Source organism: Semicossyphus pulcher, unplaced genomic scaffold (assembly GCF_022749685.1).
Source record: "Semicossyphus pulcher isolate SPU_LCO1_2020_fin unplaced genomic scaffold, fSemPul1.0.p SCAF_19, whole genome shotgun sequence".
Lineage (NCBI taxonomy): Eukaryota > Metazoa > Chordata > Actinopteri > Labriformes > Labridae > Semicossyphus > Semicossyphus pulcher.
The window spans coordinates 5,921,898-5,941,307 of record NW_027211692.1 but is presented as its reverse complement, the minus strand read 5'-3'; the positions used below and the strand labels follow the sequence as shown (position 1 = coordinate 5,941,307).

Sequence of the window (19,410 nt, the reverse complement as noted above, 5' to 3'; positions counted from 1 at the left end):
TCCTCCCTGATGCTCAATCCATTTCCTAACAACTCTCTTTAATACAACAAAGTTGAGGGAAGATTTTGTTGCATCTCAAAATGTTTTCATGCTTAGTTTTGATCAGATATCATCATTTTGTTTCCCACTGAAATATGAAGGAAGGGGAGAAGGTTACATTCTGAATGTAAATTAGTGTCTAATTACATTTTTTTAGTCAAAACAAATTAGGCAGGTGAAAGAAAACACCTACATTTGGGTAAGACACAAAGCTAATGGATTTCAAATGTACTTCTGTTTTAACACAACACGGGAAACACTGCAAGAATAGACTGGCTTTTAAGTTGATTCAAAGAAGCACTTATTGATCAATGTGTTTCTTCCTTATTTTGAGAGGAATTAGCAATGAGAGGTATTGACATGAACCCTTTCTCTGACATGAGGATGACAGGAGGAGTGTGTTTCAGTCAGTTTAACGTGAAGCCGCACAGGAAAGAAGGACGAGCAGAGACTGTAGGATTCTCTGCTGTTGTCAAGGAGAGCTGAAACGCCGTCCAATGAGGATTTGAAGGAAACCCCTGCTTGTTTCTAAACTTGTTAAACACAGAGTTGGTGTTAACATGCTTTGTTCCAACACCAGTGCACAACCCCCACCACACACACACCCATCCTCCACAGCCATATCCAAACACTCCCCCTTTCGAAGTTGAGTAAACCTGCCGAGTAGCAGCGGCGGGAGCTTGGCCCTGATTTCAGTGCAGTGGAGGAGCCAGGGGGCCCAAGGGACACTCAGGTTACCAGCATTGAATCCTGCAGTATTAGCAGGGCACAGTGAAATAACAGCCTGCCATCTGGAACCTATGTTAAAGCCATCTTAGCCTTGCAGCGTTCAATCACAGTGACCTCAATTAAGTGTTATTTGTTCAGTATTTTTATTCACTTCTTCCTTTGCCTCCAGATCTTCATGTCTGGTGTAGTAATGTATGCCCTAACACACTGTGTCAGGTCCAGAGCCATGGCGGGAGTTTAGGTTTACTTACCATGTCCTCTTCTCTGGATGAGCTTTCCTATTAAACTTTAAGCGAGCCCGCCTCATAAGAGGTTTGAGGAGAGAGCACCTTAAGTGCAGGGGGATAAAGCTCGTCTTTGTGCTGGAGAGATGCTGCATGGTATGCCGGGTTAAGAGTGGCTGCTGTTTGGTGAGGCTTCATGCTCATGACTCAATGTGGTCTTTCTTGACCCCACTTGGACAGAAGACAATGAGCACACATGAGGAGGTCTTCCCTTTTTTGAACCTCAATCCTCAACACTTTTCAGTTGTAGAGAAAATTTGAAGTTTCAATTACAAAAGATACAGTTTGTTAGGGATGCACGGTATTATGCATTGGTAGCTGCAGATAATGGCTTGAAAATTGACATATTGGCATCGGCAGATATGTAATTTTTCTGCCAATATTTTACGCTGATAAAACGCTTTAATTCTGCCTAAATGCTCAATTATTCCCTAAAAAAGCTTGATGTAACTGCACTGCCTGCGCAAAGTTATCAACAATATACAATATACAAATAAGGACTAAAAAGTCAGAAACTCTAGCCAATGAATAGAAGTTTAACTATTTTCACAACTCTTAACTAGCTCACATTCCCGTCACTTTACTGGACTTAACAACATCAAACACGCTGAAAATACACTGGCCAAAGCCTACGCTAACAGAGAGTAACATAAACGTCAGTGCAAAACTAACTTACATATTCATGAACGCACATATGATAAAAAGAGTCTGTCTGCGATCACTGATGTCTCCGTAGTAGGTGCACTTAACAAGTCTGGGCATGGCTCCCTCACTGCTGTGTTTCGGGGGGGATGCTGCATTCAGGTGCGCTCAGAAACGTGAGTGATCAGACACGTGTTTGTACAATGCCTCTTCCATCAAGCGTGAAGAAGGGTGCAAGATGTCTGCAGTATGGCAGTTTTTGGCCACTACAATAAGAGTAGGCATGATATCAATTCCACCACAGGGGAGACGTGATGTTCTCTGCAATTAGGTGGGAAAAAACATGCCTAATATATCGGTATCGAAATCGGCAAGAAGGCTTGCAAAATGTTGGCATGTCGGATATCTAATTAATAAAAAGATTAAGTGCCCATGATCATTATTCCACAGGTTGCAAGACAATTAAAGTGAAAGTTTACTGATTTTGCTCTTCAAAAGTTGTGTATGCAGGGAGAAAAACTAGTGAGCAGGATATGTTATGCACAAGGACACATTTAACAGTGCTTTGGCTGATTCGGATACTACCCTAATAATCCAGCTATCCGTATCCATTCTACATATGAACTTGGTACTTGTACTTTACAACATGACTTGGAACTAAAGCAAAGATGATCACTGCTCGGATAGGAATTGAAAACGTTGTTGCCCTGGGTACTCACACTCTGAAGGTCCCAGGGGCGACATTAAGCCTGCAGTTATTACACTTTCAAAAAAAGTCAATTTTAATGGCAGTTCCTTCCCACTTAACTTCTCACAAATTGGATGTGGTCTTGTGTGGCAGCCTTCTTTCAGCATTGGTTGGAGTCTTTTCAAGCAAGGCAGAGCTTTGCAGCGATTTAAGAAACATGCCCACAGGAACGCTTCCATCCTGCAGATTTCATCTTGTGATAATGTGGATGCAGTTGAGAGCATAATCTCTTAATCGGGTCCATAATTGTGACTGTTCAGCGTGTGGTGTTTTATTTAAGAAAAGTCCAACTGTTAGACCTCTGTTTGAAAGATTTGATGTCAAATGTTCTTAACAACGTAAAAGAACGAGGAGGCAAAACTGTGGTGTATTTCTATCTTTAAGACAGTGGTTTATATTTACAGAGACACTTTCCCATCCTGTTTTCTTCCCTCCATTTTCCCTTTGTTTCTAACTGATAAGTCTAATTTGTGTCTCAAATTTCATGGAGGTTGAGTCGGAGAACAGGCTGAACCAAAGGAAAGCAGGAGCTAGATAATAAGGACAAAATATGTGTTACCTATATATGCACAGAAATGAATAGAATGTCTAATGAAAGCCTGAAGTCACAATCCATGGTGCATGTAAAATGTGTCCAATTCAGAGACAATCCGGAAGCAATGTGTTTTGCAGGACACTCTGCAGTACATAATGTAACTGCAGCCAAGGTTAGCTTTTGACTGGTTCCTTCCACTTTGTTCACAGAGCATTGTCCAAAAAATATGATTTTTTTTTTTACTTTGCAGCAACTACCAACATTATGAATAACTTTTCAGAAAGGTTTTATCATTCAGATTTTACAGTTTTATGCTTTTCAGGTTTCATGCTTCCTCACGTATAAAAATTTCATACAGGCTACAGAGGTCTAGTTTTCGTGCAGACGATGTGCAGGAAGTGGAGGGAAAAAAAGGAAAGATGAAGCTTGGGGGAAGAAATAATGCTGCTATCCTAATGGATGGGAGATAAAGTACAGGGGATTATTGGTGTTTGAGTCCATTCCAGTTTTAGCCTATGAGAAAAATTGAGTTTTTTAAGTCGCACATGAAATACACTTTTTATTATATACTGTATATATATTTTTTGTGTGTGCACTGAACAGTGTCTATCACCTGCACCTCAGTCCAAACGTTTCAGCTAAGTCCAAAAGAAATGAGAGACTGCATGAGCCTCTCTCTTATCTGTATTTACCTTTTGTGATGAGTGAGCACTGGTCAAAAATTGCCTGGTGCTCTGTGCCACACAGTCAGCAAGTCACAGTTCTGGTTGGGTGCCAAAGATGCAGAGAAGATACGGGCTGCACAACTGAGTCCTCTCCAAAATATCTCCTGCTATCAGTGACAGGCATCAACAGGAGAGTATGCCTTTAATGGCTATAGAGACACGTCTCTGAGGAATTCACAAACAGGTGACATGAGGAGCGCAGCGGGGGGGCCTCTGAGCATGTCACTTCATGGTACTTTCTGTTTGCCCAGATGTTCTGTCTGAGGCACAGGTTATCATAACTACGCCAGCACAGATTTTGTCTTTAAAAACTCAATGAATTAACACTGCCTGCTCTAAATCACAAATGCATTTTGATATTCAGAATGCAGTCTGCATTGGTCCCGCATGAAAACCTCCCTCCCTCCATTTTTCATACTTATGCAATAACTTAATATCAGATTGAATAGCAAATCCATCTCAGCCTGTGTTGTTAGCATATACCAAACAAGTATTTTAGCTCTGAAAGCAGTTTACCCCCGTTTCCATTTGGTTAATAGATCCATTAAGCAGCATGGCATGAGTAGAGTGCGGCTGCTGTGTGGAGCGCAGGATGACGTGTTAATCCTGGGTAATTTATTACCCTGGGTGTCGCTGGGCAAGGAGCTCCTGATAGATCCCGTCTCACTGGGATGGTCCTCAGCCAGGCTTCCATGGGCATTGCCTGCTTAGCAGCGACTCCAGCATGCAGTGCTCACATCCGCTGATGCAAGTATGATGTAAAAGCCTTAGTGCAGGAAAACAACAGTGAGGTTACACATAGTGTTGCATTATATGAGACCAGCAGTCTTTGAAGGTAGGAGGCTAAAAGCACACCTGTGGAGAGGGAGAGGGTAATCAAATTTCCCCCCAGTGTTATGGGCACTTGCTGGCTCTCATATGGTTTTTATTTATGGAAGTATCCTTTTCTGTCTAGGGTCGGGCCCTGATTAGATCATGGATGCTGATTGTGGCCTAGAGCTGTGGTGATCAATCCTAATTTACTTGGAGAATTAAATTTATATATAGGAGGATGCAGTGCCCTGCCCTGATAGATGAAAGGGCATTTCCCTCTTCTGCATCAACAATCAAGATGACAGAAAAAAAAAAGACATGACACATATCTTTTATTTTGTTTGCTTGTATTCTTTATCGCATGTAACATGGGGCTTTCACTGGGGAATAAAAGCTGCATTAGAGGCTGATAGAAGATAAGCCAAAAAAAGAAATTGCAGAGGCAATCGTGCATAAGGGTTTTTACGAGCCTCAGCACTGTCTAATGTGCAGCCATTGGGATCACAGAGTGCAGACCTCTGGTGCCTTAGAGGCAGAGGAAGGGGATTGTGCAGGTCAACACAGCTCTGCCAAGCGCTACCCGTCAGCCATTTCATGTCATAATCAGTTAGGGGCAAATCAGCATACACCAACTCTCAGTGCCCCGGGAAAATCCTCTCAGGATTCGTGTCTCACTGTAGCACTGAAAGGATGGCAAAATGAATTTCACTCTTTGTGCTCTACTAAAGGGGCCTTCTTTTTTCAGATGTGATGTTGTGATTCTCTTTTTTCAGCTCTAGAAAACAAGCACAGTGTGTTTACAGTAGTCCACTGCAGCAGCCACGCCTTCTAGACATAGCATCTTTACAGCCAGTGCTGCTGTCATCCAGCCGATGATGAAGCTACGGAGTGATTAGCCCCACCCAGAGGCTGCTGAGATGGGAGATGTGGGAGGTGTGTGGTTGTCAGAGCAGTGCTTGCGGAGATGACTCAGTTAGGCACTTAGAGTAAGATCATTACCATGCAGGAACCCTCTGTCTTTCTTTGCTGTGTCTGCTGATTTTTTACTGTTGATATTGAACAGCCGCCGGTTTTATTGCCTCCAACAACACAGTAGTGCTGCCTGTTGTGCATACGGCTATCACATGGTGCATATCTTCTCTCACTCACCATGTTGTAAAGGCCAGCTAAGATCCATGTTATTGCTGTTTTGAGGAAACCTAGTTAATCCAGTTTTTGTTATTGATTGACACTTTTACTTCAAGCGAATAAACTGCTTCCTACTGTTTGGTAGTTTACTTTGATGAGTCCATCGTAAGCGCAACAGATAAGATACAATGTCAAGTGATAGTTGCCAGATGTTTCAAGAAAATCCAGGAAGGATAGTGTATCTAAGGACAGGAGCGTTTAGCGACAGTGGTGACTGGTGATCGAAAGACCTCACTAAGTCTGTGATCTTCGCAGTGCACTTCCTTACTCTGGGCCTGTACAAGGTAGGTATCTAGAGGAAATCTCAGGACCCCCTTTGTGAGTGGATTGTAATTGGTATCCAGCAGTACTGCAGTACTCTCGTACTCTCACAGTCTCTTTGAGGGGAGTTCTTCCACTCAGGGGTGCTCCTTAAGGGCAACACAGTAGCCATTTATCGGCCTTGTCTTCATAACCATGCACAGAGAAAAGAAGCAGAGTGGGAGATTTCCATCCCAGCCTGTGTTGTCACACCTTCAGGAAAAGCATTTATAAGGTGATATGATTATTAAGATGTCAGCACTAAATGCAGGTGTGAATGTAGCTAACATGCTTTAAGGGTAAATTCACATCCAACAAGCTGCAGCCAATTTTGGAGCAATTTAAAGACGTGACAACGTCCTGTATGTTGCGTACTTCATCTGTAGTCGCTTCTTTTTGGCCTACAGAAATAGAAGCACTTCACATGGGTATTTGCATATTGGGCAGGGAAGTGAAAACCAAACACAAGTGGTCACTTGAGACACATTTGAGACAAATTCTGATTCCACGAGTCAACTGGAAATTGGCTCAGTCCAGACACAGTCTAAAATTACTGCTCTGTATCTGTATGATTAGGTTGGGTGTTTTTATTTTTCCTCGACTTTCTTTTTATTTCATGTCCTCTGTGTTGTCAGGTTTGCAGGACCGCTGCAATAATAAAATAGAGAGTTTTACGGTTACATCAGAATGTTACCCTTCATAACATACTTCATGCATGTTTGGATCCGGTTATCTGCAGGATCATTAATGGCATTGTGGAGTGATAACATCTAAAGTCTGTAAAGCCTTTTCAATGATCCTGGCGGCCTACTCTCTGGGTTGAATGGAAAACTAATAAAGCGCTGGGAAAAACAATAAGCATTAGCTTTCACTTCATTTGCATCCTCTGGTAAGTGGCGTGTACAAAATTGGTCTGCACAGTGCAACCAGTTATTTTATAATTAGACCAAGGCAAGAGACATTGATAAAGCTGTTTGTATACTAAACATTAGAGAAGATAATGGACTTTTCCTGACATGCTAAGCCAAATGGAAGTGGCAAAATTCAAGTGGAATATAAAGTGAATCAGAAATGTAGGAATCCCATTTGGTGCCATCATGAATTTTGGAGAATTATCTGTGCAAAATCCTGACTAAAATGTCAGTTACAGTACGAGGAAAGATATCGGTGGATCCATTCAGAAACACAAAGAAAACAGTAAAGCACAAGACACAGGTTTTAGCTCAAACCTGACAGCAGGTCTATGTAGTAAAAAAAGAATAAAGAAACTAACTATGTGCTGAAATGTAAAACCTCCAGTTTACAAATCCAATTATGGTTGTTTGCCATTGAAATTAAAAATTCTTAGGTTGAGGTCCAGAGTTAATCCGGGAAAAGGGTCAGAGGTCGAGTGGGTCGCTATCAATCGGAAGGTTGGTGGTTCAATTCCCAACTACTCCAGTCTACACGTCCAAGTATCCTTGGCCAAGATACTGAACCCTAAATTGCTCCTGGAGGCATAGCCTACGGTGTGTGAAAGCGTGTGAATGATTAGATTAACAGCTGCCCTGTTAATGGCATTGAATTAGTGCATGAATGCGTGTATTAGGGTGAATGTGACATGCAGCGTGAAAGCACCTTGTGGGTTTGGAAGACACTACAGTACAACTACAAAATCACAGGATTTTCATTAATGGTCATAAAGGATAATCTCTTAGTTAAAAAGGTTAAGGCGAATATTACAAAAAGTTTTGATTTTTCAGCAAGACTAACAGGAACATATGAGTTGTGTCTGAAATCTCAAGAGCAGATATCTGAAAACCTGGCATATGAAACTGACACAAGTGACATGCAGTGAACCCACCCTACCCTTTAGTTCAGAGGACCATTTGTTTGTAGAATCTAAGTCCCATATATCGTCCTCAGGCTACAGCTGCAGACCTCAAACATTTGTAACAGCAAGTTTGACAGTAGCAAGTTTACATTAAGTTCATTATTGCTTAGCTGGTATTAGGTTTGGTTTGACTGCAGGCCACACTATAAATCAAACTCAGGTCTAGCCTTTGCAGGATAATGAGCATTAATCGTAGACTAATGAGAGACAGGTCACCACCAGGCTGACCTCTGCTCTCACAAGCGATGCTTGGGAACAGAGGCACTTCAGCCGAGTGGAGAGGCCCTCATTTAGACCTGCATGAATTTTGTCTCAGTTGTTCCTGAGCACTATGGTTAACCTAAGAGTTTCCTTTAAATCATATAACTTTGGGTACATTTTCACTTGCTAGCCTTTATCTGCACCAACACTGCAGTGGCAAGCTTACAAAACACAATCATCTTTTATTATAGTTTAGCAGCATTATGGATAAGTGGACGTTTCTGCCTGACATAGCTCTGCTAACATTTTGCTGTATTTGGCCAAGGTCAGGGGCGTATATCAATGCAGAAGGTGAATAAACAGACTGCTTCTCCCTGTTATTTACCAGGCGGGTTTAATAGCATTATTCCGTTGCCTGCTCTCTCTGTCAGGAGTAAACCTTGAATTGCTTCGAGTGATTAGTAGCGTGGAGCGTGCTGCAGCAGTGGTCCCAGGCTACTTTTGTTTATGTTAAGGCTTTTACGCATTCTGTTTTATTCGCTGTCGGGCCTCGCTTTTGATCCCGGAAGGAGGCGGCTGCTGAGATGCCCCACCACCACCGTGCCCCCCACCCCAGCCTGTATTATAACCACGGAATTCAGATCTGTTTGGCAAGCCATTGAGCCCACCACCCCATCTACCCAAGTCTTTTTTCCCCCCTATTGAAAACACACCTTTCTGTTGACCGAGGAGGCTTTTCTATAGAGCTCAGGCATGTGAAAGATTTCCAGAATAGAAGTAAGTGGTGCCTGTGTGAAGCTTTCCTTGCTCTCAATAGACCTGGTAGACAATGTTCTTGATATCTGCCCAAATTTCCTCTCTGTTGCACTACAGGCTGCTTTTGTGTGTATATGTTTGTCTGCAGTGTTGTGAGTTAACTGTCACTAATCCCTTGACTACGTGAGCAGGTTGGGTAATAAAAAAACACAAATATAAATGTATTTTGAAAGGTTTCATCTTACTTTAACTTTACAAACAGAGGTAGAGATACGTGTGGTTATATAATTTGTTATGCATAGATTTTAAATAGGGGTTTGGGTTGACATTTAGATGCTTCTTAACTTTGATGGTACAACAAAATCTTCGATTGGTCTCCCTGACGTAAAAAGCTTTAGTTCTCAAACAGCTTGTGCACTGTGTTTCAGTAATTTGTCTAAAAATGTCACTCATCAGTTACACATTATGTCTCACACTTGGTGACAGTAATTAGTAATAATAGTAAGTGATTAAGTAATTTCACAGACAAGTAATCTGTAATCATGCCATATTATACTCTGAGGGATTTGCCAAACCCTGTGCACGCGTGTTACTTTGTCTTCCTAAGAATGTTAGTTTGCGTTTAGTCTCGGGTTCTGCATGGAAAATCTATGACATGTTAAGAGCAGCAAGCGGTTAATTATAATGGAAAACAGGATTGTGTGCCGAGTGAAGGCTAGATTTATATGCAGCAGCACTGAATAGCAATTCTCAGCACACTGCTAATTGTTTGATGGATAGTACAGAGCCATTTGCATTTATATTGTACCCCAAACGCCTCCCACCTATTTAGATCCCATATTTAACTAACTCCTGACACTGAAGCAATGGTCACAACGATCTGCCCAACAAAAACCTCAACTAGTGTTTTAACAGGGCCGTCTTACCAGCTGTTCACACTGTGGGGGATTTTCTTACGGGCTGGTCTGACTGATTTTTGTGAGGCCGCCATCTCACTGAGGAACACTAAAAGTTTCAGCCTCCTCACAAATCCGCCTTCTTAAGAGTTACCTGGTTTTGGTGACTTAGGAATTATCCCATATAACAGGAACCCAAACAGAAAATTACTTCTGCTGTAAAACTTGGTAGTGATTTGTTTGTTCATTTTTGGCTACTGCAACATGTTGGACTCTTCTGCAGACACTGAGACACTTTAGAAAACATGTTTATGAATGTTATATCCCTTGCTGCTAATAACTCAAAAGCTGGATCTAAAACTCTTGAATAAATCCAAAACTAGTGCTGATGGACAATGAAGATAATCTTTTGTTGCGGCACCATTTAGGGTTTAACTTTTGTAAATCCTTTGAGTGCATTTTCAAGAGCCGTGTCACTGGTGAACTGGAGTACAAAAAGTTATACACTGTAAATCCTAACAAGAAGTTTACTAAAAAAAAAAAAAAAAACTGATTACCTTGGGAAAAGTAAGTAAAATAACTATCAAGTCATGTGAAATGATTCTGTTTAGAATAAACAAGCGTTATTTGAGTAAGCTGTACTTTTTTAAAGATGTGAGCACTTAATGTATCCAAGTACACTGTACAACCTGATAAGTTAGTTCAACTCAAACCATTTGAGGAAACCAACTCTTTTATTAATTGTTAAGGTAACTAAATTAACAGTACCCATTCCATTCAGTGCATTGAACTTAAAATGAGTGAGTATTTTGAACTTATCAATTAAGTAAGATGAACTTAATTAAGTAGTTTATCTCAACTTAAAACTCTCCTGTGTCGACTCATTTCAACTGAGGAATCCGATGACCTTAAACTTTTAAAGTTGCATTAATACAAAACAGTAAAATTCATTATATAAGACGCTCTTTCAATACATTTTTTTCATCTATTTGTAGAATCAAATCAATGTCAGATGTTAATACTCACTTGGACAAATAAGACACACCTCATTACATTGGATTTAATTGCTGCTATTAAAATATTTATGTAGAATTTTGTTTTGTTTTTTTTTCATTTTTTTCAACAGACATGCACAATCACAATCGCCATTGCAGCCGCCACCCTTACAACAATCAACATTATCGTAGGCTGCCAGCAACCACACCATGAACATTAGTTACTGCTAATTTATTGGATTGAGTTACATCAAATTTCTTTGAGGATTGAGTTAAGTTAACTTACTTCTTTTATTAAGATAGACTGTGAGGTTTTACAGTGTAGTTAAGACGTGTAAAATTACAAAAAATAACATGACAGAATTTTCATGACTGTAGAAAATGTGACCTTTGTGAAAATAAACACAACCCTTTTACACGCTGACAGAGCAGGTCAGCCTGCGCGTTAAGAACTTTAATCCAAATGGTGTTTAAGTGTGTGTTTGGTTGATGGCTGAGGAGGTTTCCTTCTCACATTGGCAGCGCTTTTAGCATACGAGCTGCTCTCTGTTCTATGTATTTAACTGGTTTTAATCTTTCATTCAATGGAAAGAATTCGTAAACAGTGTGAAAAAGGAATTGTCAGCATCAGCCAGAGGATATGCTTACACTACCGATCATGCCGATATGGTATTTTGTATGTTCTGCACATCCACTTCCCTCAAGTGTCAATTTAAATCATTTTTGATTAAACTCTTTTTTCGCAGCTTAAATGGTCATGACCTTAAATATGATGACCTGTTCAGAACATTACATTAAAGATCTTATGTAACATAACCGTATCTGATGATCACAGTTGGCACAATTCATTGTCCATCGCTCCCTTCATCATTAGTCTGCTTACAGCGGCTTTACGCAGACAGACAAACCTGGCTCTACCCTGGCCAGTTGTAGACAATGCAATTGAAAAATGTAGAGTTTGCAGTTGTTTTAAAGAGAAAAACAGACCATCCATCATTTCTTTTGTCTATCCAGAAAAGACCTCAATTGATTTTGGATCATTGCATAGATCTGCAGTTAGCTTCTTTCTGGCACTGCTCAGGCTCTGCGGCCCCGGCTTTAGAGGAACTTTGAAATAAAGACGTCTGATTGTTATCTTTTCCTTTCAGTGATTTCCATCTATAGCAGCCATTTTTCACTGGTCTTTGTAAATAACTTTTCTAACTGAGTCTTTGTGAATGTACCCTCATTAACCTTCCCCATCAGTGTTTAGAGCTACTTCTCCCAGTCCCTTGTGTCTTACTATGAGATGATAATAGTTTAAAAATAGTCCTCTTATCACTTCTTACTTCTGTCTCTTATGAAGTGTTGAGGCATCATGGTTAAATATAACCTTCTGTTTATTATCTCCATGTACCAGTACATTCAATTAATAAAACGATGGCATTTTCTTAGTTTTGGCTCCTTTTCCCAGGATTGAGACCCAGACAGATGAATGAGAACAACAGCTTTGCTTTCTGGCACTAAAACTACACGATAATGCCAGATGTAGCCTATTTATGAAGAACAGTGCTGTGTAGTTTTACACTTTGCTTTGTGTGAAATTTCTAACAGCTGTACTCTAGATAAATACGTTTTCGGGACCTACATTTGCATCCCATATCATCTGTCATTGTGTATGGCCTGTTGCTTCGCTGAAAACGTCCTCTGGGTTTCCCATGGTCTCAAAGGTGCATCTCATTGCGTACCAGCCGATTAATAATGAGGAGGAAGGGCTGTACAGAAGAGAGATGGACAAATCGGCCTGCCCAGCTCTTTGGAAACAAAAACAATGCACTTTACAGAACATTCTTGAAACTTTAGAAGGCTGCTTGTTCTTCACCCTCTCACATTTGCATAGCATCGAGGATCTTGAGCAAAAAGGTAAAAAATTAGCAACCCCTACGAGCTGCGTCTGAAATCTTGGGAGCAGCTGAAGTGCTCTTGCGGCTGCAGAGTGGGAGCGTTTTCTTCCCCCCCATGTGGCGGAGGTCCTGCTATTGAGGCCCCAAGTCATTAATCACCAGGATCTTTTCAGCTGTCAATACATACAAAAAGAAACCCCCAAACCCAACAATGGCGTCTTCAATAGAAAGTTTTTTTTTTGATGCTGGGGCAAATATAGTTCACAAGGGATTATTGTTTACTGTTCAGTCCAGCACAAATCTCATACAGTATTCATAAAGAGCTTATCTTGTGGAAAAATCCTTGTCTGAACAACACAGGCATATTGTCAATATAAACTCCCAGATTTGCCAGGAGTAGTCTTTATCTCTTTTCCAGAGAGCTGTGTTCTCTTATCCACTGACTTGCTTCCCATTTTTGCTTTTGGAAAATATATTTTCAAGTGCAGGAACACGTAGCATCCTGTAGCACGAATTAATGTTGTCAGCTCATGACATATCACCGTGATGACGTTTTATTTTGAAGAACAGGAAAATAATAAACTAAACAGCTGTAATATCTGGCTCACGTACTCTCTCTGTTCAGTCATTGAGCTTCAAAGTAAACAGTGACCAAGCCTTTAATCAACTTTATATCCACATTGACAAATGTTAATCCGACTCAATATCTTAAACCATGTGCTCTCTTGGAATGAACTGCTTGCAGAGCATCATCTTGTTGCTACAAAAAGGCAAAGTCTTATTTAGTCTTTTTATCTTTTCTATGTTTAAAAAAGAAAAGAAAAACCAACAACAATTATTTCTGAATATATTAGAATTATTTAGAAGCATGTGTCTTTCTTTGACTTTAATATTTTGTCCTTCAAGGCAGGAAAATGAAATGCTGCACATCACCAAATGCTAAAATTCCCCCTCTCTATTGATCTTGTAGTCGGTGTGATATTTGACAGTTGGGGTTTTATGTTTCAGATTTTAATCATCTCTGCTGGTTCAGTGTGGTCCTGGATTTGTTTGGCTCCTCAGTTTTCAACCGGTGATGATTTGTAACGTATAAACAACACAATTCATGGAAGGACACCTGCCACTTTTACAGATGCTGGGGGCCCAGCATTTCTATACGACACATAAAACAGAATATTTGTGGGAGACTCTCACCGTAAACTTTATAGGTGCAAGATTTGTTGTGCCATATTTTATTAAATCCAATCCGGGAGGTTTTTCATGCTCTGCCTGTGTGCGCTGAGCCGTGCATACACTGCTGTTTGGAAACATGCATTTGCATTTCATTTATTTCCACAGTTGCTTGGTTAACTTTGTGCTCGTGTGTGTGTGAATGGTTAGTGTCAGTGAATCTTCTCACAAATGATCTACGTAGTTATCTTGTTTATAATCATACTTGTTAAAATAATAGATCATGTTTAATCGAGGTTGCTATTGGTTTTATGTTTCGAACGGATGCAGACTTTCATTCATCACCTTTCCTTTTTTTCTGTGTTTTTCTTCTACAGAGGCACTCAAATTAAACTGGACTTATTACCCACATTTGCTGTTGAAAAAAGTGTGGAGGCAGCTATGGAAGTGAAAGAACGTAGACCCTACCGCTCACTCACTGCCCGGCAGGACACAGAGCGCCGTTACACCAGCTCCTCGGCAGACAGCGAGGACGGAAAACCCAACCCCAAATCCTACAGCTCCAGCGAAACACTCAAGGCCTTCGACCATGACTCAAGGATGGCCTACGGGAGCCGTGTCAAGGAAATGGTTCATCACGAAGTGGACGAGTTCAGCCGGCAAGGTTAGCCTTGGCTGTTCTAATATTAGAAATATTATGCTATAATGTCAACAGAAGAGAGGGTCACTGATATCACTCCAGTTAATCTATAAGTATATTAGCAGTGATAACTGACATGAAAGTGCTGGTTATTAAGTTAAAGGGACATAACTGCCTGGTCTCAATATATGCATCATTGCTTTTTAATGAGAAATCTGATTGACATTCAGTCGCTGTAGAGGTCACTCCACTTTGTTTGACTATTAACAGAGGTGGCCATGGATTGAACTTACCACGCATGTGTTAAAAACTGCATGGGAGACGAGCATACACTTACCTGCTTGTTCAAATATATTATTCAACATCAAAGTTCAAATCAGATGTGATGGCACTGTCAAGGTAGCCTTAGATCTAGCTGAAGTGTGGCATATCAATATAACTTAACAATGTAAATGTGTCATAATGATGACACAGGCCATGTCCTGTAGGTGGTGCACTGAAGGAAAGAAACACCAACCTTTTCGTGTCTTTGTTTATTCATTTATTTTCAGCATGCACAGAATGTACTGAGATGCTCTCATCAAGGACTGCTTAAGTCTCCTGACTCATGGTGGTTATTCTAATTCCCTTGGTAAAAAACTTGAGACAGAGAAAATAAGGAGACAAATGTCCCACTTTACAAATGCAGCACTTTCAGATTTAAAAGTTGTGTAAATGGTCTTTTAAATCTGCTGTTGCTTATGAATAGAAGACGAAAAGTAATGCAAAACAGCAATTGTATAAACTTTAAAACCCCCAATGTAGGATTTAAAAATGTCTCACTGTGGATACTCCTCTAAAGAACAAGATGCACATATGTAATGAAAAGCAACACACAAGTATGCTATAATCACGCACCTGTGTAGTACCTAGGAGATTCAAATACTACTTATACCTGCGTTTTCATCTGATTCCAAAACTATGATTATGAAACATTTCCTTTAAACTTACTGAACCCCTTAAAGCCATGATATTGCAGTCTTGTGATGCTGTTAGTGACGCATTTAATTACCAGAGCTTTGTATTCATGGCTTTGCTGTAGGTGCAGACTTTTCCCTCCGAAACCTTGGCTTTGGAGAGGCCGTCCCCTCCCACGTGGCCACGTACAGATCTGAAATGGGGATGCCACACCGCGACTACTCAGTCAGTGTGGGCTCGGATGCAGACACGGAGACAGATGGCATCATGTCACCAGAGCATGCGGTCAGATTATGGGGCCGCAGCAACACCAAGTCAGGCCGCAGCTCGTGCCTCTCCAGCAGGGCAAACTCCAATCTTACCCTCACTGACACTGAACACGAGAACACGGAAAACGGTGAGGCTCTTTTCTCTTTTCTCTGCTCGTACTCATTATGCAAGCGGAGTCTTTGTCGATGTGGATTTGATTTAGATGTTGAAATGCATTTTGTGAAGCATTTTTCTTTGAAACGGCAGAAAACAAAACCTAGACTGCTCTGCATGGTACAGTCTAAGACTAAGATCGTATTGTTGGTTTGGGTTTAGTTTTGACAATGTAAAACAGAGAAGCAGAAAATATGTTGCATCTTTTCTGTGTGAGACGAACATGTTTAAGATTGGGGCTCTTGAAACTGACAATAGCCAGTTTTCCAGCCCATTCAGAGGTTTGTGCTGTTCATTATTCACAGATTATTTTATTCGTCTTTTCTTATTTTTGTTACAGTTTGTGAGTCATTGTATATGTTTGGACCTTTTTGGTTTGGCAGGGTTTTTGTGCGAAGAAAGTGGGATGCCATAAATGTTGAATTAATCTTCTGGCTTGGTGTTTCTCCCAAGGGCCAGATGAGCCTGTCTGCTTGCTCAGAAGGTTGCTTGAGCGCCGGGAATATATAACCATGAGCCATGTCAAGTGCTGGAAAATGCCAGAAGATAGTAAACAGTTCTGCTGAGGATGCTGTTATTCAAATTGTAGATTAGTGAGCTGTAAATTCATGAGATTACAGAATTCTGTTTGGGAACCGAATTGCGATTGGGATACTCAGCTCAGTCCCTAAGCACTTATTTGTTGGTAGATTTGGTTACAACTTTGTGATTGCTGTGATACAAGTGTATACAAGGAAAGAAAAAGCAGTAAATTCAGCGCAGTGTGGAGGCAGCACCTGGCAGACAGGTTTCCTTTAGCCCTTTTGTGTCTGTAATGCCCACTCCTGTCTGCATTTGTTTACCTGAGTTTCTGCCTCAATAGATTTTCTACTTTTTTTTTATGCATATTTTCTGTGCACTAAATTTTCTATTCTGTTTCACACTATGCAAAGTTGAACACAAACTTAAATCATGCATATTAACTGGCAGATTTATGATATAGTTCCCAGGATATTTCAGAGATGGAGGAACTCATCAAGGGCCTAGCGGCAAAATTCTAATTGCCCCTGCACAGCCTTCCACAGAACCTTGTGAATAGTTTTGCATTTCAGAGTGTGTCATATTATGTATTAGCTTCTTATTATAACTGACAGAAATGACTCTTGGAAGTGGAATCCATTTGCCCGAATGACTCAGGGAGAGAACGTGGCATCCCTCTGCTTGATCATCTGAGATGCCAGGGGACTTGAATTTGGCTGTATTGTACATAATTAAAGAGAATCTCCTCGGATGGCTGTTAAGGGGTTGGTTGTGCTGGAATTTATTCACAGCACCCGTAGCTGCAGCATCATGCTACATCTGTAAGACCCAACCGAGATTCTAAGTGGCTTTTTATTCAACTCACCCAAGCAGAAAGAGCACTTGTATTCAGCATTTAATTCAGTAATGCCTGATAACATGCAATTTATATATGGCAAGTTAATTAAAATCCATCGAGCAGGCCTGCTTGTGTGTGCTTTAATCTCTTTAAATCAACAAACCATTTACTCTGCTTTAATGTATTCAAGCTGCCGGGCAGTTCTCCCCCTCTTCACATGTGACTTACTTGACCCTGGTTTTAATGCATGCAAATAAGCGATAGTGATTTGGAACAATTTTCTTGACGCTCAAGTGAATCCAAGACACCCAATAAATTCTGTAAGTAGAAACCTCTGCTGCTGATGCATGCTATACTCTATGAAAAAATCAGTCGCTACCTTTATATTCGTTATAACCTGCTGCATGATGGTAGACCAGTAACAATCAAAAACACAAGTAATTATGTACGCTGATTGTTTCCCTATAGACTAATAAACTCAGACTCTCAATCACTCGGGAGAATTGGATAAGTAATTACATTGAGCACCAATTGTAGGAGTGTGTGTGTGTGTGTTGTGTCCACATGCACATGCATCCCCTTGTGCATGTGTTTGGGTTGGTTAGTATTTAAAATGCATTCATGCAGTGTGTACAGGTATGTGTGTGTCTCCTACCCAGCATGCCTCTGGTCCCTAGGGAACGCCTTGAGGACACCTCCAGCAGCTAGCGACTGCTGAGTCATTGCACATCCTACAGAGGCTGAACAGCAAGGAGGCCAGCCCGACCTGCTGGGTTTGGGAGAGGGCTGCTGTTCGTGGGCTTTCACCCATTACAGCTTATCCAGATATGTGCTTTAATCCCAACTGCCCCCACTGTCATGGCTAGACTGTTGTGTTTCTGTCACCATAAGAAACCAGCAGTGGCGATGGCCACAACAGCCTGCCCGGGGACTGTTGTTGTTCATGTGTTTCATAACCTTTAAAGCCGACACAGTTCTTGTTAGAAAAATGCTTGTTTGAATGACACTGGTACTTTTGTTCAAACAAATCGTCATTAGTTCCAGTGGGTGCGCAGTTGTCTACTGGTTTGGCAATTATGATGTAGCAGTGCAGTTTGTCCCTCTACATGGAGTTATTATTCAGAGCAAAGCTGCTTTATTTAAATATTGTTTTTTTTAAGTGTGGGTTATTTTGGCAGAAAATACCACAGTGTGACACAACTGTATGATGTTTAGTTTTTATAGAAAGATTATTTTTTATTATTGCTCATTACTCAAATCCTGGTTGCTGTTGGCGCCGCCTCAGGGCAGAGCCTCAAGGAACTCCAGCAAGAATCTTTCTGTGAGTGTCCCTCCACAACCTTTATAGCTGCATCTTAATCTTCGGCAGCCAGTCAAGGTTGCTGTCGAGAAATCAACACACTTCTGAAATCATAAAATTAACTTCAAGTTTATTTGGCTCCTTTTGGAACAGTGCCTTGTTTTTGCACAAAGAAAACAAAAACTTTATAAAATACTTTCTTTGATAGAGATACTAACACACACTTCTCTACTGCTGCTTCTACCCCCACTACTCATCATGATATAATGATATAAGAGTTGTAGCCTTATTATCATTACTATTATTTATATTATGTAATTGTTAATACTAGAATAATTTTGATACTTAAAACAATACTACTAATAAGAAGCAGCAGTGACCTGACTTGGCACAAAGTGATTTAAAACAGTGAGGCACAAAAACAGGAAGTGATACAACATTAGCCCTGATGGCAGACGTTACATTTGCAGCCGTCACGGCAGAGGTATTAGGGTGTACACAGCCAGCACGGTGTCTTCTATTGATTGATGTATCCAGATCCATCTGTGCTTTAAAGTACTCCGAATTTCTCGCAGGTATCCGGAGGAATGATGCCGGGATTTGTGTGATATGTTCTCGTGTTTAGCGCCAGCTGAATTTCTGGCTGTCGCTATCTGGATGCACTTAAGAGTGGGTTTATGATAGCCTGAAGGGAATTGCATTAAAGTTGACGAAGCAAAAGGTAAATGACAAATTCTAAATTCTAGTTTCAGGAAAGAACCAGTTTAATCTTGCATTTTCTGCTCAACTAAGAGAATCAGGTTTGTAGAAAACATAATTTAAGGATTGCTTTTGAAAATATATTTTTTATGAGCCTGCTATAGACTGCAGGCGAAGTTTCACATATTCTCTTTTATCCACACTTTATCTGGCACTTAACATAGCTATGTCTTTATCATGTCATACAAGTATGGGAA

The 19,410-nt window shown here is 40.6% G+C and overlaps 1 protein-coding gene across 1 annotated transcript in view; it reads left to right on the top strand.

Moving 5' to 3' along the window:
• The window catches only part of tenm4 (teneurin transmembrane protein 4), a 140,408-nt gene that overhangs the window by 16,875 nt on the left and 104,123 nt on the right, over nucleotides 1–19,410 (top strand). The window contains exons 2-3 of the mRNA XM_069668102.1: nucleotides 14,155–14,441; nucleotides 15,499–15,771. Coding sequence (XP_069524203.1) covers nucleotides 14,219–14,441; nucleotides 15,499–15,771 — 496 coding nt within the window. The 5' untranslated portion in view covers nucleotides 14,155–14,218. The remainder of the gene's footprint in view (nucleotides 1–14,154; nucleotides 14,442–15,498; nucleotides 15,772–19,410) is intronic.